The 23,685-nt window shown below is 41.8% G+C and overlaps 1 protein-coding gene across 5 annotated transcripts in view; it reads right to left on the reverse strand.

Annotated features, from left to right (window-relative positions):
• LOC118230618 (gephyrin) overlaps positions 1–23,685 on the reverse strand; it is a 396,841-nt gene that overhangs the window by 118,126 nt on the left and 255,030 nt on the right. For all 5 annotated transcript variants that reach the window (XM_035423780.1, XM_035423781.1, XM_035423782.1 and 2 more), the window contains one exon: positions 17,818–17,952. In XM_035423780.1, coding sequence (XP_035279671.1) covers positions 17,818–17,952 — 135 coding nt within the window. The remainder of the gene's footprint in view (positions 1–17,817; positions 17,953–23,685) is intronic.

The raw sequence follows: 23,685 nt of genomic DNA on the forward strand, positions 1-23,685 counted from the left end.
AAATTCAAGAGCTTCTAAAAAACTGTATAGGACAACATGGCACAACTCAGCCGGGACAGTTAGCGAGGAGACCAGAGCCTGTGAGGCATGCATGAAACAGGGACAGATGGACTCATGTGAGCACTGCTTCAAGTGTGGAGCAACAGGGCACTTTTCATGGGGCTGTCGTCAGCCCAGGCCGAGCCAGGGAAAACTAAAGGGGACTGCTGAAGAGGGGAGAGCAGCAGTCCAGAACACATCATCCCCCAGGAGAACACAAAAAGCAGACTACAGGGTGAACAAAGAACAAGTCCAGATATCCAAGATAGGCTATCTTAATCCTATCATGCTAAATTAGTGGATGTAGTTGGAAAGAGATGCATGGTGCACTGTCTGTTTGACAACACCCCAGTACTGGCCTTGTGGGACACAGGTGCTCAATCCTGTATGATGAATGAACACTGGAGACAGAAATTCCTCCCTCACACTCAAGTCAGACCCCTCAGTGAGCTGTTGGGATCAGTGAATCTTAGTGGGTTAGCAGCAAATAAAACTCAGATACCGTTTAGTGGTTGGGTGGAGATAGAAGTCAGGTTTGGCCAAACAGAAAATTCCCATAAAGTTATGCAGGTACCTGTCCTCATGAGTCCTGATCCAAATGTGGCTGAAGAGCCCATTATTGGGTTCAATGTGATTGAGGGCGAGCTGGAAGAGGGCGTAACTCCAGAACTAATCACCACCCTAGAGGCAGCTTTCTCCCTGGAGCCAAAAGATGATGAGACATTAGCAGAAATACTTGAGGCAGAAGTACTTGGAGCCCCTGGAGAGAATTATGGGCATCCCCCAGTGAAAGTGGGAAATGTGAGTATTAAAATACCACCCGGAGAACTCACCTTTGTGAGTGGCCGTGCCCATGCTGGAAATGGTGTGGTAATCCTGTGTAGCAAACTCATATATGTCCATTCTCCTTCTGTTTTCAGAATTAATAAAATAATTAAATGTGATACAGTGGCGGTTTATTCTACGTCAGACCTGTAACATATTTTGGTTACAGGTCTGACTAGGCCACAGGCTAGCTGTTTAAATTGGAAATGTTTCAGAGTAAAAAGATATGGGTATTTTGTGTGTGTATGCGAGTTTTTGATTGGGTCGTGTAGTGAAGATTTGGCTGGTGTCGGTAAAATGTCCAATGGGGAGACATGTTGTTAGTGGGATAGGCGGCAGGAAAAATAAGAATGCGAAGAAGAAAACGAAGAAGAAGGAGAAAACGCAAAATCCCCTTAGTTTGGGGCTTTATTTTGTGGACAAGTGAAGTTGTTTATGAAATCTCTGTTGAAATGGGGTCAGAATGTACAGAATTTAATGTTTTTAAGGGCTGAGTGTTTGTGGCTGTTGTGGTTATTTCTGTGGGGAATGCTGAAAAGTGCCAAACTCTAGGTGCTGTATAGGTATGGGGCATGCCCCTGCCAAGGCGTAACTTGGCAGGATGGCATTACCTGCCATCCCAATAGCATATTTTCACACATTTATCCAGGTATATTTTATCAACATATTTTGAAACCATTGCATCATTCATTTTTAAATTATCTGAGTATAATGACATAATTCTGCTAAAAGGGATTCCTTTGGCCCTGTGGTGTAAGTAAAATACACAATGCTGGCCACACGTCGCGCTGAGCGGGTCTTGCACTTGTACAGTGTTGTAAACAATCCGATCGCAGTTCTTTTGCAGAAACTTATTGATACTGTCTGGGAAATAACCATAGTCTGGAGGGTTTCCGTAGGAGTCAAAGAATTCACCCGTTTTATTTGCACACATATACAACGCTAGCCAGGTTTATTTCGGGGGTGTGTATGCACAATGTACAAAGCGGGGAAATTATGCAGTTTATTCTCCAGTAGCTTGTTGCAGGCCACCACCTCTTTAAAGTCTTTTCCTGTATATGGGTTGTTACTCAGAACCGCAGCAAGTTCTCTGGTGTTCATGATTAATAATAGTCATACAACACGTTCCTCCTCTGGTTCACTTCTATGATATTGTCGAAACATGCATACACAAACAAATTTACGGTTCTGGGTAGCGCATTTCTGAATCTCATTTCCAGTCGCATGTTTCCCGTCTTGATCAGGCTGCTGACTGCAGCCTTCATCAGGGGACAGATTGAACACATAAAGCGTGTAACCGCTTGTATATTCTTGACGATTTATTAACAATTTCAAAGTCAATAGCAATCCTGTATAAATCTAGGGATATATTAAATTATTAGGCCTTGTATATAATTTTTTGTTCACTTATACTTCCATATATATCTCACTGTGTGGAATTGTGGGGGTCGACCTTTAAAACGTCTTACTACAAAAACGAGCCACACGTATTAATAATAAGGCTGGTTACTATGATCACACTAATCCAATGTTTATAAAATCCCATGTTATGAAATTTAATGATTTGGTATATTATAAAATAATTTTATGTTTAGACCTAAAACAAAGTCACTCCCAGATTGTGTACAAAGGTTTTTTTCAATACAGGAGTGCAAATATGATTTGAGAGATGTTTGTAAGTTTACTGTACAAAAAGCTAAAAAAGGGATTAAAAGGAGATGTATTTCTATTGTTGGGGTTAAATTATGGAATAATGCTAATATAAATAGAATGTGTAACTCGCTTTTGGTTTTCAAAAGAATGGTTTATAAAGCTATTTTTGAGGGTTACAATTGTGAATGATTTTAATTGTATTATTATGTTTTATTTTTGGAGGGTAGTTTAAATTGATAAGAATGTAGGATAGGCATATATAAGCAGTATACTTTTGCCTGTGCCTTTTCAGTGACTACCTAATACATAGATTGTTGACTTGTTTATACTGTCTAGACTGTTTATATTTATTGTATTGTGTGTGATGACTGAATAAAAAATAAATTAAAAAAAAACAAGGGCTGGTCCTTCAAATGTCTACCGGTAGCGAGGATCAGGCTATAATACTCTCGAAAAGCGCTACTGTTGTGATAATCAGGTTGAAATGGCTTGGCCGGAAACTGCTGCCCATCAACATACATTGCCACAAACTCTGCATTATAGTGTTGGAAATTAAATGGGTTCTTGTTGTAAACCCCTGTAAAGGCATCGTTATCAATCAAACTTATAATGACCATTTTTGGTAGCTGTCCCAAAAACAAAGACTACCTGTGGCTAATGAGAAAGTCTTCATGCTGACCTGATCAATAGGATATTTTATATTAGTGGTCAATAGCACCTGCGCATGTCCGAGCTTCACAGCGGGGGAGACGCTGACCTTTTTTACAAATAGTGATGCCGACACCATTTTAAGCTTGTATTGATTTCCGTCTGCGATCATTAGAGAGAACTCGTCCTTACCCCGAACCATTTTAATTTTCATATCGACACCATTTATCAGCAACCTCTCCTGAAAAAACATGTCTGCCTGTATGTGTCCGAGGATTTCAAAAGTTTTGCTCTCTGCGGTATATAGGGCTGTTTTTCAGACCCTTGTTGTTTCCCCTGTGTATGTATCCTCCATTTGTCCGTGTATCTTTATAAAAGAGAACGGCTGTGAACTGGTTAGACAGTGTCTCATTCCCATAATTCAGAGACATTCCATAACAGCTCAGTAGGGGTAAGTATTGCTAGACTGACTCACCAGTCGGTCCCCCAGTGAAACATTCACTTGGGAAAAAATGGTCTTTAGGGGGTAATTAATAAGTCCGACATTGTCAGCTTGCGTGAGGTTACTACCATCTGCGCGGGTGATCTTACAGCGAAGGTGTAAAAGTGTATTGTTCAAGTCAATGTAATCTTCCCCATTATCCGCAATAAAGAACTCTAGAGGTCCTTTGTCTGAAATGGCTGACAGTGGGAGCACCTCCACATAGATGTTCTTCTCAATGCTTGTTTGTGTATACGGAACTGCAAAAAGATCCAGTTCCGACTTCATGCATACGTCATCACCATGAGCCCTGATCCTTCCTGGCCTTCCGTGCTCAAACGACTTGACACAACATTTGTGATCACATCCTTGGCTATGTTCTTAGCTGCTGAGGCCAAATGGGGATTGGCTATATTGAATCGTTTCTTTAGCAGCAGTAAAGCCATTCGGAATAAGCCTCGAAAAATACCGCCAAGACCCCCACCATACATAATACTCCCACCACTAAATCCCGGCAACTCATTACCCGCTTGCGCCGTATAATAATCAATGTATCTGTGTGGATCTATGTGCAGGACAGACCTAGCCATCTTTTACTCGTGATAATGGTGTTTCACCGGTCTGAAGCGCAGCTTTGCTATGACTTTCCTGTAACGGAAATTTACGTTCTGGTTCTGATCCGTTTTCAGTTCAATTGTAATGTTGTCAATGTGCTTCTTGCTCACAGGTACGTAGTGTGGCTTCTCATACGAGATTGTGATGATTTCGTTGTTTGCTCCAGATATATGTACATTTCGTAGCAGGGGTACAAAGCTGTCACCGACACGTTGGTAGTCGATAACGTCCGTGTAGACGTACATTGTGTAGAAGCCAGCGCTGATATCGACAGGGTGTGGCGCCACCGATTTCACAGCTGTCAAGTCGACTCCTGGTTCAAGACCAAGCATCCTAGCTAGTTTTCCTGCAGCCACCATTGTGATGTGTGGCTTGCTTATGATGTAAATTTTGTTTTTTATATGGCCATATGCAATTTCAAGGCCTTCCAGCATGGGTACTGCATTGTGGTTCATTTAATTCAGTAGACTAGTGATACTCTTGTAATACCCAGTACTAATTGCATGAGCTCTTCTGATTTTTTTAATATGATCGTATGTATAAAAAGTGTTGTCATCACGTGTTACACCAAGTATGTGGGTACTGTATTTCGGCTAAGCCAACCTCCCACGTCCCGCGCAGTTCAATAGGTCTGGCAAACTAGCTTGAAATTTTGTTGTCAGGGTAAATGCTCATAGATGCATTACTCGGGAGAGTAACGTAGAAACCTGTATCCTCCATGGTTACCTAATGCGTTTGTAGGGTCATGTAAGCTTTTCGACTCACTTATGACCTATATGGCCTAGATGTCAACCACATGGCTTGGCGGTATCCAACTGTTGAACTTTTCAGGCCAGCCAACCAAATTGACTAAAACCAGCTTTTTACCCTTCTGCTTCTTCTTTTCAATCTTAAACATTTTGTCTTTTCTTACAATAATCTTCTGTAATTCCTCTTCTGTACCATTGATGTTTTCACCATCATAATCCTTCAACCTGTATACCGGAGGTATTCTGTGGACCCTTTCAGCAACTGTGAAATATTCATCTGTATACGTTTGCTCATAGCCTTTTGCAAACTTTCCACACACTTTGGAAACTCGGACTGTATCACCCTCCTCAAACTTAAACTTTAGCTTTTTAGGCCTTTTTGGAAAGAGACTGTACATGTTTTTAAACACTTTTAAAGCGCTAGTATCATTTACTTCTACAGGCTTCATTTTAATCGTACTGTGGTAGCTGTAATTGCACGAACGAACCAAATCTTGTACAACATCTATGTACCGTCTTGTGTTGCACGCTGTGAAGTAACGCCACATTCTCGTTTTTAGGGTCCTATTGAAAAGTTAAACCACAGAAGCTTTCACATCATTACCCGTGGCAAAATGCGTTTTGTTGAAAAATTCTGCACCTTTGTCAGTTTGTAATTTTTTAGGCCTGCGCCCCTATGCAAGAATCTCTCAGAAGGCCCGAGTCACATACGTTATCATAAATTTCATATTGTTATGTTCAGATAAACTTGGCATGTCTACTAAATCGGCCTGCCATTGCAAATCAATGTTGCACACAAAAATCCTGTTTCTTTTGAAATTAAGTCTGATGGGTATGTGTAAAGTGTAAACATCTTCCCCAGAGAACCAATCTGTAACTTTCTTGTTAGACAATCTATGCCTTGCTGTTTCCAGCAAACCCCTTTGCAGCCGTTCTTTACCGCCAAAAGAACCAGGATTTTCTGGTGAATAATTAACAGACTTCAGACACTTCTCTGCATCCATCCTTACAGCTAATGCAATAATGACACAAGATATAAAAAGCCAGAGCATTTATTATTATTATTATTATTATTATTATTATTATTTTAAAAATAAAAAAGCCACAAAATACATATGCATGTGACTATTTGGCATAGCTTTGAAGCGTTGCTAAACAGTCGTCTTCTGCGGCGGTCTGTCTTCAGACACGTCACCCCACAGGTCTTCCTGCGTTTGCGTAGCACCCTCAATCTCCCAGAAATCCCTCCGAACAATCTTGTTGCTGAAAGCCCCCAGGTCTGTCCGTTTGATTTCCCGCAGCTTCTCCCGGATGTATGGCTCGTCCTTGAGGTCTGAAACAATTGTGTCAACAACGCCCTCTATACACACAGGATTTGGTTTTAGACCAAACACTTTGAACGCCTTGGAGAGTAGGCACCCCAGCCACGGTGTCTTCACTTTGGCGACCAGCTTGTCAAAGTTGGCCTGAAAGTAGAATGTCTCTGGTTCGAAGAGACAGCTGTGTTGCAGCTGGCTGGGGTGGTCATACTCACACCCCAGACAGTCGCTATTCAGCTGATTTTCAATTGTCGTGTCAAGAAGGCTGGCGAGGATCAGCTTCAGGACTTTAACCATTGGCGCTGTAAAGCAGCCGTCAGCATCATCTGACGACCCCGGCTGGGTTTTTGGTCTGGGGCCTCCTCCTCCTCCGCAGCATGGCTCATCAGCAGCATTGTCTATATTCTGCTCTGTTATGAGCCAAGATTCCGAAACTGGAACATTATTCGCCATGTACTCAGACTCCCAGGATTCTGAAGGACCTAACTCCTGTAGGCCTATTGGGCTATATGTTTTGTATACAGACTGAGACATACTTGTCAAGAGGTCTAAGAAGCTTGTTTGAAATTAGCCTATGTGGCGGTGGTCTTTTAAGGATCCTCATATGCGTAGCCACATTTTGAAGAAAATATCAGCCTATCGAGTGCCGTGTGTGTGCGTGGGTGTATGCTTGGGTTTTGCTTCAGATTTTATCATGGCTTTGGCGTACCGTGTAATAATAAAAATGTATAAATAACAATCATACAGCAACAAAATAATTTTAAAAAGAAAAGGTTTTATTTTAAAAGCTCACATTAATCACCAAAAACTATAAAAGACACAGCCATAACATTCTATACAGTCTACAACTTCATAATATACATGTCCTAAATGTAACAAGACATTGTTTTAACATTTCAAAAACAGTTTTAAATCATTCAAGATCAGTCTCTTCGTCTTCTTCCGATATGGTCGGTATTCCTTTGTGTACCGTTTCCTCAAACCTCTGACACAGGTTAATTTTCAAATGAGAGTCAAATGAGCTGAAAAACCGGTGATCTTCAAAAATTTTATCGGCTTCAGAAAGCACGCTGTTCATTAAATTCTGTTCTTCAAACAGAAAGAATGCGATGTTACCATCAGTTGTTAAGTCCGATAAAGACGAACCAAACCTAAAAATGTTATCCGTAATGATCAATCTTTTTTTACCATCCACAGTTTGCGTCGTCGCCACCAATGTAATCCACCGTTTACGCGTGGCATCACTGGTCCGGCTTAAAAATTTACTTTTGTCTTTTGAACCGCCGGCTACCTCCTCATGGCATCTTCTAAAATCACCCCAGTCACAAGCCTCGCACACGACACCGAAACTGGTGATAGGGCTGTACTCCTCATCACCATGCAGGTTGAAAAAACAAAAATTTTTGGAGCATCTCCAGCCATGTCAAAATGACAGCGGTTACCCTCCAGCATCGGACCCCACTCACGGTGCAGAACCCCTGCATGGACTCTTGACAACGTGGCAAAAGGCTTCTTTTTTGGGAGCCTCGCTGTCTGTGCCCCGGTCTTCACATCTTCAGAAGTAGGTGTCAAAATGTCAGCAGTAGACATGTTTTGTAGGCTAAGGAGCAACCAAATTTTGTATAGGCTACACAGAGCTGATGTCCGATTCTGACATCTGTGTATATGACCCCCATTTTATGCGAATCGTGAAGGCTGCGGACGGGGGAGGTGCTGGGTTGCGAAGTGGTAACTCTGTACACCCCACACATGATTCTGCTTTTTCTGTATACTTGTGCTATCAAAGATTGCGTTGGCCCACAACGTTGCTTTGAAGTAGATACACATTTATGAAAAGTCAACCCCCCCTCAAACCAAACGTTCTCCTCAGAAGACAAACCACTGCCTATGCTTTCATCACATGTCAAAAACTCGTCCCAGCCTACGCCACACCCACAAAACTTTCGCCGAGCCTGACCGATCTGACAGTGATTCCAGTCGGACCTAGACCTCGGACATAGCTGGTCTTTTTGCACTCTCTCTCGACAATTACGGACATCAATCTGAAGAAGGCTTTCTGCAGAGAAAATAACTGAAGTTCTGCTTGTTTCTGTCTCTAAATGTCTTCTTTCTCTAAATGTCTCTTCTGTCATAGTTTTTTAAAAAGAAACTCTCTTATAGCCTTATAACTTACAACTGTCACGCTTTGCATTTGCTTTACAAACAATTCTAAGATGTAACTATTTGCTATTTTCAATTGTTTTACAATTTTAACAGGCTTTCGCTTTACTTAAATTCTATTTGACACAAAACGCTCATACACACAACGCTGTCTCCTCATCTAACTAATAAACTAATCTACTTTACAAACCAACTACCAAACATTTCTAACATAATTTCTACTTGTTTTAAACATTTTAACGCATGTAACCCTATTAACGCATTAATTTGTCTTTTCGGGTATTTGGTGGCGGATGGTGTTTCAAAACAATACATTTTTTTACACATAACTACCCCTTTCAAACACGTTTAAAAAACACAAAGATATTCCACACTTTCCGTCATGGATTATTTTACTTTTACAAACGAACATTTCCATTAAAGTTAAATATAAGCCAAATCAACGCATGTGCTACGCTAAAAACCAACAAACCTAAATAAAAACGACTCCCCCGAAAATAAAAACAATATTAAACAATGACTATAAAAAAAATTATTATTTTTAAATATAAAAAATTAAAAACCACAGGGGGCGGGACAAGAGGCGGGGTTTCAATCCACCAAACTTTTTGACATTTACCGCATCCCATTTATATATCTCCTGCACATGAGCTGGGTGCAGTCTTGAGCAATAGGGAGACATGACATACTGAAATACTGAAAAGTTTTTTGGAAGACACACTTGTTGGGGGGCAGGTCAGATATTCTAGAGTCACGTGACCCAGTTCTGGATGTGTCATTAGCCAACAACCTGTGTCTATAAAGTTCTAACTCCAGAAAGGCTGCATTTTATTACTACCTATTATCATGCTGATGTACAGCTGTATCGGATGTATCCGGAATTACAGCATTGATGAATTCTACACTAGCAGCAATCTAATTTCATAAAGATTACGAAACCATATATTGCTAAATTATTTTCTTGAAATAAAGGACAAGACTGAATCAATTTTAGTGTGTTTTTATTTCTAAAATATAGCAGTTTTATTATATAGGCTAAGGGAAAATGAATCAAGGCATATTACAGGAACATTAAGAAAAGTGCTAAAATGTGCATGATAAAACACAAAATGGAAAAAGTCATTAAAGAAATAGAAAGTTCAAAATAGTTTTAAAAATAATTTCTTCGGTCATAACAAATTCAGCACATCTCCCTGCCTTCTCCATGGAGTGCACTTTTACATACCCGACACATTGTATAAATTCCACAGAGAACAGCTTTGGTGGTTTGCTGGGACTGCGCGCACACAGATGAATTACATTTCACGCAGTTGTCATGTAGCTGCTCTACTCAGTTGATTAAAAGTCACAGTTTCAGAGAAAACCTGAAAATATGTTGGTGTGTTATCTCCAAGTTATAAGCCAATTATTTCTATAACTATGGCATCCACAATTATTCATCCCCACCCTAAAGCTTTATCACATTCATCAGATGTGAATTTCACGTGATTATGTGCAAAATTTATTTCAATAGTGCTTGCCTGGGAAGCGCCATTATTCAGTTGCTGAATAGCGTACCGAAGTAGACAATTACACATTCACACCTGGGTAAAAGCACTTATTGACTATATTCTAGCAAATTTTTAAAACAAAGTTTTTTTTATGGCCAAATATTTAGCAAAGTCGTGGAAGGAGTAGGATATAGCATTTACAGTGTGAGTGTAAATTTAATTTTAAAGTCCTCTGGCATTGCTCTGGCCTATCTAGTTTTAAGGAAATCTCTCACTCACTGTTGCTCTGTAGGTGTGTGTGTGTCTAATTGAAAAACTTGGTGCTGACTTCTGAGCAAATTTCATCAAAGTGGTAGGAAAAATGATCTGAGTCCGAATAATATTGGCCAAATTCAAAGGAGAAAACATTCAAAGAGAACACATTATTGGAGTGTTGTTGCATATGGTATTTGTATCCCTATTCTGTGGACAGATGAGTCAAAAGTGGAACTTTTTGGACAACACGGGTATCATGTCTGACGAAAAGCAAATACAGCATTTCACATCATACCCATAGTCAAACATGGTAGTGCTAGTGTGATATTGTGGGGATGCTTTACTGCCTCTGGAGCTGGATGACTAGCCATTATTGAAAGAACCTTGAATTCTGCTCTTAAGGAAAATGTTCGGGCATCTATCCATCAGCTGAAGCTGAAGCGTGATTGGGTTATGCAGCAAGACAATGATGCAAAACACAAAAGAAAGCCCACATCTGAATAGCTGAAAAGAAACAAAATTAAGGTTTTGGCATGGCCTAGTCAAAGTCCTAACATGAACCCAATAGAGGTGCTTTGGCAGGACCTGAAACAAGCTGTTCATCCTTAAAAACCTACCAATTTGTCTGACTTGAAGCAGTTCTGGAAAGAAGAGTGGCCTAAAATTCCTTCACAACGATGTAAGTATGATATCAAATTATAGGAAATGTTAGGTTGCAGTTATTCTAATGAAAGGAGGTACAAGCAGTTATTAGGTTTAAGGGGGCAATTACTTTTTTTTACGTTGGTGATATGGGTGTTTGATCATTTGTTTCATTAAATAAATGAAATAATATATTTTTTTAATTGTCTTTTGTTTACTCTGGTTCACTTTGATATCACATTTTGTCTAAAGAGCTGAAACCATTCAGTGTGACAAATATGCAATATTAGAGAAAATCAGGAAGGGGAAAATTACTTTTTCACGGCACTGTAGCTCTGGTCCAGAGGCAGAAGCCCCCAATTCTTTTCACTTTATATGAAGAGCGGCAGAAACCCAGACTGTGAATACTGGGCATGAGGACTGCACTCAGAACTGCGTCTCCCAACTATATGCAAGTGTATCTGTCATGGTTCTGTGTTTCTGTCTGTGTTTCCTTGTTGGGCCGCCAGATGGCGGCACGTCTGTTTTGTGTCCTGCTTGTACCATGTTTAATTGTATTATTATTTTCAATTATCCAATTATTGTTTGTTGGGTGTCTCATTTTCCCTTCCCTCTCTGTGGCCTGATTGTTCATTGTGCCCTCCTGTGTCTCGTCTGTGTCTGCCTATTTAGTTTCCCTGCTCCTGGACTCAGGTGCTGGATCCTTGTTGGTTGTCGGTTGGTGTTTGCTCTGATCACGTTCCTGCGGAGAAGCCCCCTGTGCTGCCCCGCGCCCCAGAGAAACCCCCTGCTCCGCCCCAAGTTCAGGAGGGGCCTTCGCCGCCTGCTGCGCCCCAAGTCCCGGAGGGGCCTTCGCCGCCTGCTGCGCCCCAAGTCCCGGAGAGGCCGCCGGAGAGGCCGCCGGCTCCGCCTGATCAGCCCCAAGCCCCGGAGGGGCCTCGGCCGCCTGCTCCGCCCGTTGTTCTGCAGGGGCCGCCGCGGCCTGCCCTGGCTGCTGTCCCGCAGGCGAAGCCATCTGCCTTGCCCCCTAGTGTCCACGCCTTGCCCAATGTTCTCGCTCCCCCTAGTGTTCTCGCTCCCCCTAGTGTCCTCACTCCCCCTAGTGTTCTCGCGCCCCCTAGTGTGTCCAAGCCATCGCCGCCCCTACCCAGTGCCCCGAGACCTCACCCTATCCATGTTCCCCACCGTGTGTCTGCCTGTGCACCTGCCCCCTTGTCTAGTTGTCTGCCCACTTGCCTGTCCGCCTGTTTGCCCGCATGTCTGTCAGCCAGTATGTTGGCCTGTTTGTCTGCCCCCCAGGCCGTCGGCCCGTCGGCTAATCTGTTCTCCCGCCTGTCTGCCTGTCTGTCGGTGTGTCAGTCTGCGTGTTTCTTGTCATGTCTGCCCGTGTGTCAGGTTGTGTCATAGTTCACCCCTCTCCTTCCCCCTCTGTCTGCCCCTTAGTGTGTCTGTCGGTCTTGCCGTGTGTCTCCCCGCCTGCTTGTTCCTTTGTCTGTCCCTGCAGATCTCCCGGTGTTCCTGTGTCGGTGTCAGTCCGTTTGTCGCATCTTAGTCCCGTCCAGGTTTCTGTCGCGTCTGAGTCCCGCCCAGGTTTCTGTCGTGTCTGAGTCCCGTCCAGGTTTCTGTCGTGTCTGAGTCCCGTCCAGGTTCCTGTCCCTGTCCGAGTCCGGTCCTGTCCGAGCCCTGTTCCCGCCTGGGTCCAGTCCTGCTCCCCGTTCCAGTCCTGCCCCCCATCTGAGTCCAGTCCAAGTCCTGTTCCCTCGTCTGAGTCCAGTCCTGTTCCTGAGTCGAGTCCTGTCCAGAGTCCTGTTCCCTCGTCTGAGTCCAGTCCAGTTCCTGTGTCCCAGTCCAGTCCCGTTCCAGAGTCCCGTTCCAGTCCAGAGTCCCGAGTCCATTCCAGAGTCCCGTTCCAGTCCAGAGTCCCGTTCCTGAGTCCCGTTCCTGCCCTGAGTCCTGAGTCCAGTCCTGTGCCTGTTCTCCTGTCTGTGTCCAGTCCCTGTCCAAGTCCAGTTCCTGTCTGAGTCCAGTCCTGAGTCGTGTCGCTGTTCCTGTCCAAGTCCTGTCCCTGTTCCTGTCCGAGTCCAGTTCCTGTCAGAGTCCAGTCCTGAGTCCTGTCTCTGTTCCTGTCCAAGTCCAGTTCCTGTCAGAGTCCAGTCCTGAGTCCTGTTCCTGTGCCTGTCCAAGTCCAGTTTCTGTCAGAGTCCAGTCCCGAGTCCTGTCTCCAGCTCCCACCCTCTGTTCACTCCCTCCCCAGGTCGGCCTCCTGGGACGTCAGGAGCCGTCCCTTGGGGGGGGGGGGGGGGTACTGTCATGGTTCTGTGTTCCTGTCCGTGTTTCCTTGTTGGGCCACCAGATGGCGGCACATCTGTTTTGTGTCCTGCTTGTACCATGTTTAATTGTATTATTATTTTCAATTATCCAATTATTGTTTGCTGGGTGTCTCGTTTTCCCTTCCCTCTCTGTGGACTGATTGTTCATTGTGCCCTCCTGTGTCTCGTCTGTGTCTGCCTATTTAGTTTCCCTGCTCCTGGACTCAGGTGCTGGATCCTTGTTGGTTGTCGGTTGGTGTTTGCTCTGATCACGTTCCTGCCCTATGTGTTCCTGCCATGTTCTGTTCCACGCGCTTTTGGATTTTCTGTGTTTTGTATTTTGAAGTTTCCTTTGTGTTTGAAGAGTTGCCCTGCGATACCTTTTGTTCCCTTGTGTTCCCTTTTTATTAAGTAAAGTCTTTTGTTCATCCCATTTTGGAGTTTGAGTTTTTCCCCTCCGCATTTGGGTCCTAACCCCACGCACGCATCCTGACAGTATGTCGGCATTGTGGAACATCATTTCCTTGTAAAGATTTCTATATCAGGTGCTGCATCAAGCAGGTGTCATGAAACCTCTTCAGTGAACACCAGTGACAAGATAAATGTAAACAAATAAGTTCATGCTCGTATTTTCATTATAAAAAAGAACAAAATACAAAAAAATAGGAAATGCTACTGGCTCAAAGAATAATAAGGAATGCAAGTATTATTAACTGAATGTTTTTCTCATGATTGATGAATACTCATATTTGAATTATAAAACTGGAAAGTTTTAATTTCTTTCATTTCTATGATTTGTGATTTTAACAGTTGCGTGTGATTATACATAATTGTGAAGCTTTCATTGTCAATCGTGTGGTCAGCTACTGTCAGTGTATGGTGTACAGTGTTCCCATTGAAACGGTTTGTGCTTCATTTTGTGCAAATGAATATGCATATTCATGTGTGCCAGTGTTCCCAGTAAAGTATGCTCAAAAAGTCACTAGAATGACATCATTATGCTAATTTACATATTCCTGACATCACCACACACTCATTTGTATATTAAAATGTGTGCCTGACTGATGGACGGTTGACTGTTGCTTCTCTCTGCACTCACTGACCAGCTGCTGTTATCTGAGCTGCAGAGTAGTACCAAGTGGAGGAAAGATTGCAGACCCAATGAGTAGTGTTGGGAACTTTTTTCCAAGGAAGATAATGTCTGCTCAAAACGTCACTGTATTTGTCCCTAGGCCCTTTTTTAAAAAAAAATTAAAAAAACCTTGCTAAAAGAGGTCTGAAAAGCTGCTAAATGTAGTGACTAATTCGCCAAGTTGGCAACAGTGATGTGTGCTTGGGACAAATTTTTTTTATCTGTTACTTTCAGGTTCCATAGATGAGAGATAAAGAACAATTTAGATGGCTCATTTATTGTAAGACTTTGGAGATGCCAATGGAGATGGCGTTTTACTGCACAGGGGTTCTGAGTTTTTATTTGAGTTTTTTTGAGCTGTGTCTTGTATGGCAATAAGATGTATAGCACAGTACTGCCACTGTCAACCAATTGTCATTGTATAATTGGAACTGTTAATATTAATATAATTTAACACGTTTCTTTTCGATAAGAATATTGTATCTGCAGAGCACAACAGGGGGCTCTATTTAAACAGCTATAATTGGCAGAAAGTCAGTTATATTTGTTCTGTTATTTTGTTTGTTATTCTTATTTAAGCATTTTTGATTTGGTTTTCTGGTCTGTATTGTAAATACTGATCATCTTCACTTGTAAATATAAACCACATTCAGGCACACCAATCTGTCTGCAGTCACATCTTTGTACTTTTGGCCTTACAATATCACCATCTGCCCAGTCTTCTCACATAAAATCAAAAGGCAAAATACATGCCATCTACCAATAAACCAATAATGTTTTATGGGCTTTATGCTGTATTGCTACAAGACAAGCTTGGTCTCAGCTTGGCGTCTTCGTCGTTAATGCACTTCAGCTAGCCCAAGCAGTCAGTTGTTGTGATTGACAGAGTAGTGGAGGAGTGCCGTCTGGGGTGGTCCTACCACCACATAACCTTAACATCAGAAGTGTGAGTAGTTGTACAGCAGCTGTGATAATTCAGCATGGGCACTTTGCTTTCCACTAAGAGATTCACAAAGAGGATGGATGCTGTACTTGGACAATAGCACACACACACACACACACACACACACACAATATAGCAATATTCCTCTAGTATCAAGTGGAAACGGAAAAGCAAGGGGAGCTTGCCTGCTTGGGACGTTCCTACCAATATGTGAGGTAAAAAAACTCTACAAAATGGTGGGTGGCATCGTATTTGGTAGCTACAGAATTAGACTGTGAATGTCACTGGTTCAATATAGACTGGACCCTGCATGCTGCCTTTCCACAGCGTTAGAACCACAAATACATATCTTCATATCATTTGTGTTATGCAAAAACCTTGTATGTCCCTTTTTGTTGTTTTTTTAGCTTCATATGAATGTCTCATAACTCAAAAAGTAACCTTGGGTCAAAACTTGTGAATAAACCATAGCATTTTATATACGTTTATTTATGTTTTATACATACGTACTGTTTTACTTATGATTTCTAGAATAAAAATTTTTCACATACATTGGACCTCATTCACAGAACTTTTCTTAAATCATTATTACTTTTGTTCTTAAAAATGTTCCTAGGAAAAACCAATATGGGAATCATGACCTTTGTTTTGTGCATATCCCAGGTGTATGAGATGATGAATGCTGACTTTTAAGAATTTTAAGGTCAACCCTGTTCATGTGATTAGCATAAGGAAACAGCCATGAACAAATAACAATAAGAAAAAAAATTATGAATGCCAAAATGTTATTGGAAACATTCTTACCCACAGTTTACGATCAAATGTCATCGTACACATTTCATGAATGAGGTCCATTGACTCTAATTCTGTATCTCCAGTGAGTACAACTTAATGAGATTTCCATAAATTGCATACTGCCCTTATATAGTGTACAGTGTCCTCTACTGGTGGAAGGCATATTAAGATTTTATTAATCTGTGTTTAGACACTGATATGAATTTCCCAGTAATCAGAATGCAGAGAGAAAAATTTGATGAACTGCAGAATACTAGAATTCATTTTATTGAGATAAAAACAAACAGAAAAAAAATACAATATTTGTGCCTCCAAACGGTCTGCACAGACACAGTCATAACTATTCAAAATAATCCCAGATAAATTCCCCGATGAATTTAGTTTGATAAAATTTTAAAAGAGGTAATAGTCACATGTAACAAATCAATCATAGGTATTTATTTCTCTTACCGATGGACCGATGGTGCCCAGCTGAACACCTATTATTGTGACCTAAACTAAATTTACTGTCTATGCACTTCAGCAGGGATTCTAATGTGAGCTTGGGTCAGGAAAACAACATTTTTGCACCTTCTTTAGTGACCATCTGTAACCTTTATAGAACTAACTACAGGCCTGAATGTGAACAAAAACTGAATTAAGAGTGTCAAAAATGTATTTTGATGTTCAGATAGATTACAAGAAGGCTTTGGGAGTCTACCCACCTAGATTCATTTGACCTGATAATGAATTAAATATACTATTTTGCATGCCAATCGGCTTAGTGATTTTCATTAAAATATATTATTGCACCATCATGAGGCAATACTACTCCAAAACCTTCATAGTACTCCATGACTCCTGCAATTGAATACTTGACAAGCCGGGTCAACTCTTGCAGCACATTCTCTCACCTCATCCAGTGTCACAAGCCTGTTTATAACAATATGTACCAAAGGCCAATATTTTGGGAATATATATGTTTAAAATATACAAATAAATAAAGAGTTAACTTCATATAGTTGATGCACTGTGTATAGGGAAATGCCATTCTTGGAGCTCAGAGGATTCTATTCATGTTTTTGGCTTCATGCTTGACACCACATCCTCAATTTAATACAGTGTAATTGCATTCAATGTAAAATGTGACATTTAAGCTGTGATGTCATACTGTCCATATCTACACTGAGGCTCTGTCCAGTTCCCATTATTTTCTTCCCTCCGCAATCTATAGCACTGTGAGTCACAATCTTCCATTTATTTATTGTGCAATTATATGCAGAAAGGAAACAAAAGACCCAGCAGTCTGTGCAGACTGCCACCTGAAAAACTGAAATCATGAGGATGACAGAATTTGAATCAGATAAGCATGAATGTCACAAAGAAAAGTATCCAATCACAATGAGAATGTAAAAGGTGACAATAATGAACCAAAACTGCATACATTGACAAAAAAACACCAAATATCATTCTAGCCATGAGGAATTACTATTTTCTAAGGTAGGCACAGCAGTGACCTAGAAATGAACTGCTGCTGTGCTTCTTTTTACCAATCCGGTACCTCCGCTAAGGACTGGCACAGGGTGTAAAGTCTGCTGGGGGTGGGGGAGAGGGAGGTCTTTGCAATTCATGAAGTGTCCCAATCAATACTCCAGCCTAGTATCCATTGAAAGGAAATGTAGGCCCCATGTGAAAGGGGGGGGGGTGAGACAGGAGGATGTGAGCAAGGGTGTAGCAATAGGGGTTTGTGGGTTAAGCAGATAGGTGGTACCAAGGCACTTACTTTTGGCGTGGGACAGGAGGCGGTGGAGAGGCGGGACGTGGCCTGGGCGCGGGGTGACTCGGAGGGTGTGGTGCTGAGAGAGGCTGTGTCCCGAGGGAGGACCTGGACCCCCCGGGAAATGATGGACTCTGGAATCTGAAAGGAAAATGAGCGTTACCACTGTCCCACAGATGCAGTGGGAAAGAGATATTAAATGTCCTCTTTATGGATGCCACAAGTACAACTGAAAATGCTAAAATATTTGCAGATATTTAAAGATTTCTTTCTTTTGCTTCTGTACGTTTCTCAGTCTATATACATGTACACACACACACATATATACATTATACAAAAGTACATGTGTATATACACCGATCAGCCACAACATTAAAACCACCTCCATTTTTCTGCTTTTTTCTGATTTAATATTTTATTTTCTCTTTGTAATCAAACAATTCACACGTGGTCAAAGTGCAGACTCAGAGCTTTTATTACAGGATATTCTTATACATTTTGGTTTCACCATGTAGTAATTACAGCACTTTTTAGACATAGTCACCCATTTCAGTGTTTTAGACAAATTAACATAATGTCAAATAAAACAGCCATGTTTTATTTGGTTGTATATCCTTTGCATGCCATGACTTCCTGATGTCTGTGAGCTAGTATCAACATCATCAGAGTCTGGACATCTTATTGTCAGGTTGTCCTACAAGCAGGCCCGGATTTTGGCAGTCTGAATGAATGAGTTATAGACGGTGTAGGCCTATGTCGTGTATGTGTGAGTAACTTAGCATTTTTGTACGTTGAAAACGTGTTTTTTATAAGATATCATTTCTTTTTGCAAAGCGTTTTATTATGAGAGTGAGAAATGTGAAGTGACCCTGTAAGAAACGGTTGTGGATTATGGCTATCCTTGTGTGAATTTGTACAGTCTGATGAGTGTGTACCGTTTAGCAGTGTTGGTTTGCTATGTATGTAAAACAGTGGCTGTGACAAAGGTTGTGGTGGTGTAAGTGTAAACGCATCAGAAATGCAGGTGAAATATGGCAAGTGTATGTACTCACGGATTTGACGGCCATACAACGAGCCTTGATTGACAAAAGAATCAGCAAGCCCGTAGAATTAGAGCTCCCTAGGTCGCAACTTGTGTACCCTTCTGTCCTGCTCCGTTGTCTGTTATTTCGTGGAGATGCACTTTTAGTGTTTGTAAGGTTTATAAGGCATTTTGATAGGCTTATCTGCATGTAGGAATCCTCTTTGCTGTTTTCCTAAACTAGAACCGGAAAACTTGATAGTGGAGAATAGGAGCAGACGCATATGTCCCAGCAGGCTTTGCATATGAGAAAATAACAACAGTGTGAGAGAAATGAGGAGAAATGATGAAATTGCATAGTTGAAAAAATATGTTTTTAGCAGAATGGGCATGTAGGTGAAGGTTGACATGATCACAGACTATAGTGCGAAGTAAATTAAGTGACCGTGAGCGAGTTTAGTTTCCTTATCGAACGGTATATATAACAGTCTGTATAAAACATTAGTCGTTGAAGTGGAGGGTTAAGTAACGTGTGAAATCTATTGCACTGATGTGCTTTTCTCATGTTCGGTAGTAGTAGTTATAATTATAAGTGAGTCATGATTTTAAATGTAATGTTTTAATGGGGAGTTGCAGAACGTACATATGTAGTAATTGTTTGTATGTGGCTAGATAGAGAACAGGGCGAGGTAACATGAATGTAGAAACGTGGCGTTTGCTGATAAGAAGGTTTTGTATGGTAGCCAAGTGAAGAAATATAGTTAGTAGAAATGGCACAGTGGTGAACTGGTGTAACTTTTTAATAAAAGGAATACATTTGCCGTCATGAAATGCATAGGGGTGGCCGTGAGTGAGTTTTGGTAAAGCAAATATAAGCGTAAGAAAACGTTAGTGTAAAAGAGGAAATGATCTGCCTGAGGGCGAGGCGGGATTCAATCCTTCGACCGGAGGTTTACCAGTCTGTGACATTGTTAGTGCAGCAGCATGACATAGAATCAGAATCAGAATCAGAATCAGAATCGTATTTTATTGCCAAGTACATTTGCACATACGAGGAATTTGTTTTGGTCAACACACCGAGGCAGCCATCTGCGGCGCCAACTTATTAGATAAGAAATGAGAGAACAGGAGGAAGGAGGAGGAAAAAAAACAGTCCTTTCAATGAAACGAGAGGGCACTCGTTTCATTGAAACGAAGAAAAACCTCAGCACATAGCAACATCATAAAAACATTACAAACATTACAAACATTACAACAAAACTCGAAGACTTGCACATGTGGTAGGGGGTAGGGTGTCGGGGAGGGGAAATGTCGCAGCACAGACACTGGGGGGAGCGCGCAGCCGCTCAGGCGCATCGCATCAACCCTCAGCAGACTGCACTGTAACGGGGGAGGGAGGGGGGGTGGGAGCCAAGAAGGCGTTGAGTAGGAGGTGGTGTGCGTGTTATCTTCATGTGCGTGTGTGTGTAAGTCCATGGACTTCATCTCCACCACAGTCTCAACATTGTCTCTGCCGTCTGATACTGATGACGAGGACACGGCCGTTGCCGTGGAGACGACCTCGAAGAGTCCTGATCCAGAGACAAAGTTCCATAGGAGCAGGGAGGTGGGGGTAGGGCCGAGCATCTGTCTGCATAACAATCCAGGAGAGTGGAGAGATATCAGCCTTCCAAGGTCGATGTGGGGGAGCCAATGAGGATAAGGATTGTTTTGGGTTCAGGCAGACTTCTGCATTTTTCGTCTACCTTTAGTCCTGTGGTTCTCTCAGCGTTGTTCCAATCATCCGAATTAGTGGCCCATTTCAGTGAGCCGAACCGACAACTTCTCCAAGTTGGTATCCGTCATGCGAATTTGCGATCCAATCGCATCCAGTTTGCGATTGAGCTCACAAATCGCTTGAGTCTGAGTGTTGACAGCCCTGCCCGTTCCCTCAATGGCGGGCAGCTTCCCAATTAGTGCTGCCAACGCCTTTGGCATTTTGCGATAAATCAGGATGCTGCCAGCTCCAAACAGCAGAAAGCCTGTTATCATAATTCCAATCAAGTAAACGTCTTCAACATCCTCAACGGAAAGGATCGACAGGCACACGACCCTCCACTCGTTCCAGGAGTCCATCGTGTATCCGGCTGCAAACGTTCCGTCAGGGCAAGAGGGCTCTCCCTGACCCGTTCTTCTCGTCGAGAAAATACTATCAATTGCGTTGAGAGACCAGTTGATCAGATCCATGCTTTTAGATTTCGGAGAGAAATGCAGAGAGAGGCTCCGGATAGTTCAGACAGACACAGCACAAGACAAGAGAGCAGCAAGCAGGGGCAGATAAGGGCAGGGAGGGAGCAGAGGAAAAAGCGTCCGCCTTCGTTGAGAGCAGGAAGAGAAATCAGTTTGCAATGCGTGAAATATCATTAGCAAACCTGTCCGTGGTTTTAAAGAAGAACACAGGCCAGTAAGCACAGAAGAGCTCCCGTTGAATCCATATGGCTTTGCAATCTTGTAGCCGGTTAATAACTGAACGTGCAGACCGTACGTCATAATGCAGTGTATACGTTCGGTGAACAGCGGGTAGATATGGTGCAAAAGCAATAATTGAGAAGTAGTAGACAATTATAGGTATGGGGCATGCCCCCGCCAAGGCGTAACTTGGCGGGATGGCATACCTGCTATCCTAATGGGGTCGATACACGTCCCCTTAGCAACCAAAAGCTAGCGCTGAACCACCTCTGACTTATTTGCCGGCCACAGAAAAAAAAAAAATAGTGAAAGTACTGAAAAAATAACCAAAGGAGGATAACAAGGACATTTTTTCCTACATAACTGGGTACAGGTTGTTACAGATATTTCGCCTATTTCATATATAGTTATAGATATATGCAAATCAGTTTATGCTTTCCTGTCTGTGAAACGAAAGTGGTCGAATAGGTGCTCTCACTCAAGCACTGACTTCGTTTCAGGTAACAAACTCATGATAAGCGATAGCTAATAGCAAGCTGACCAGTAACAAGCCTGCAATAGTTATGAATTAGTTAACTAAATTGATTGTAACTAGCTAGCTAAATATAGCTAACATTGTATAAATTATTCACAGTAAAGTTAGATCAATCCTATTAGTTGATACGCTTTAGCTACGTTTTGAACTAACGTTATGATACCTGTTTCCAATGACTTGACAGCGTTACATTGCCTGATCATTTTATGTTGTGGTAACCTATCAAGATGACCCAAACTATTAAGAGCCAGGATGTTTTTCCATCAATGCATGCTATACAAATAAATAACCTACAGTAATTGCATTGGCTACACATGCTGCCCACTAGCCCCAGTTTGTGTCTCTAATCATCTAATATCATAGAAAGAGTGCACTTTTTACACAGGAATGTGCATGTAACCCAGAACAGTTATGGATTATGCAAGGAATGTATGATGCTCAGCAAGGTGCAATACTGTCAACAGTTATCTGTTTCTGTAACTTGTTTTTCTGGTAGTGTAAGGTTATCGCATTTCAGTTTGGCCAAGTAACGGTTCATTTCTTCGACTGGTAACCTCAAATAATACTGGCTACACATAGTTTTAACTAGCTAGCTAACATAATTTACTTGTTATTTATTTTGCTTGAGGGACTCTGTTACTGATTGTTTGCAGCAGACTTAAGTTTGGGCCAGAACAACGCACATGTGCAGTAACGTTTGTTTATGTTGTTACCATTGAAAGCGTCTATAACCTAAACATCGGTAACGTTTTGAGCTAACATTCAGTGAGTGCAATCAGCAGGCTGTTGTTAGGTGGAGCTGGGTGCATCCGTTGCGTTGGCGTGTGCTTGTGTGCCAAGATAGGCAAATTTCACATTTCCGGGTATGAAAACCGGATGTAGGGGTCTCTCATTTCCTGTTATCTTAACAGCCACCAAAACAATGGCAGCGACAAAGAGCAACCCGTTTTGTTGTGTTCCCCTGTGTACCAATTCGAAGAAGAATTTATTTGCCCTTTCGCAGCTTTCCCACAGATGTTCTCCAAAATAAGAAGAAAACTTGCTAGGTAGCATGACTGTCATAATGTTGCAAACTAACATAAACTAACTCATTACGATAGCTAGCTAGTTAGCTACTGCTTTGTGAATAAGATTACACTCGATATTAAACTTTTCTCCTCACATACATTTGGGTCCAAAAGTCTGAGTCCACTACCAATTCCTTAGTTTTTTATCATTCATTGAGAACTAACGCAGTTTCAGTCATGTGGTATTTGTTACTCAAGAATGTCATAAAATCAGTTAGCTAGCTATATTTTATGTTATGACTAGCAAATTACGTTTTAGCCAGCTAGCTTGTTAGCAAGCACATATTTGGATATTCAATGTTGAAACTGCAGATGCACGTTTATTTTAGTTGTTAATTGTAATTACAAAATGTATTGACGGACATCGCGACAAGCCTACTTAAGATATATCAGCTGATTTAAAAAATGTGTGGGTAGTTTTTATCAGCGATGAAAACAAACAGCTCGGTAGTGAACTGAACACCATTACACAGGCGATCTGACAAGCAATATAAATCTTTATTAGAACAAGTACAGCACAAACAACATGTCACAAAATAGAAACGGTAGTACAAAACTTAGTTCAGAGATATTTCACTTCGGTATAACAAGTAATTTTGTGGAGCCTAACATTGTACTTACATAGCTTTGCCTCCCCTGCTGACTGTCAACGTTAACAGAATCGCTTTTCCTCACAGTTGTCAGGCTCCCTATTCATTCATTTTCGGGACAACCGAGAGGAACACAGACGCTGTTAACGGACAGCAGATGTTGCTTCACGCTACGAAAACACAATGGAGTCGCCTCCAGAAAATAGTTTGTTA

This window comes from Anguilla anguilla, chromosome 6 (genome assembly GCF_013347855.1).
Source record: "Anguilla anguilla isolate fAngAng1 chromosome 6, fAngAng1.pri, whole genome shotgun sequence".
In the NCBI taxonomy this organism is placed as follows: domain Eukaryota; kingdom Metazoa; phylum Chordata; class Actinopteri; order Anguilliformes; family Anguillidae; genus Anguilla; species Anguilla anguilla.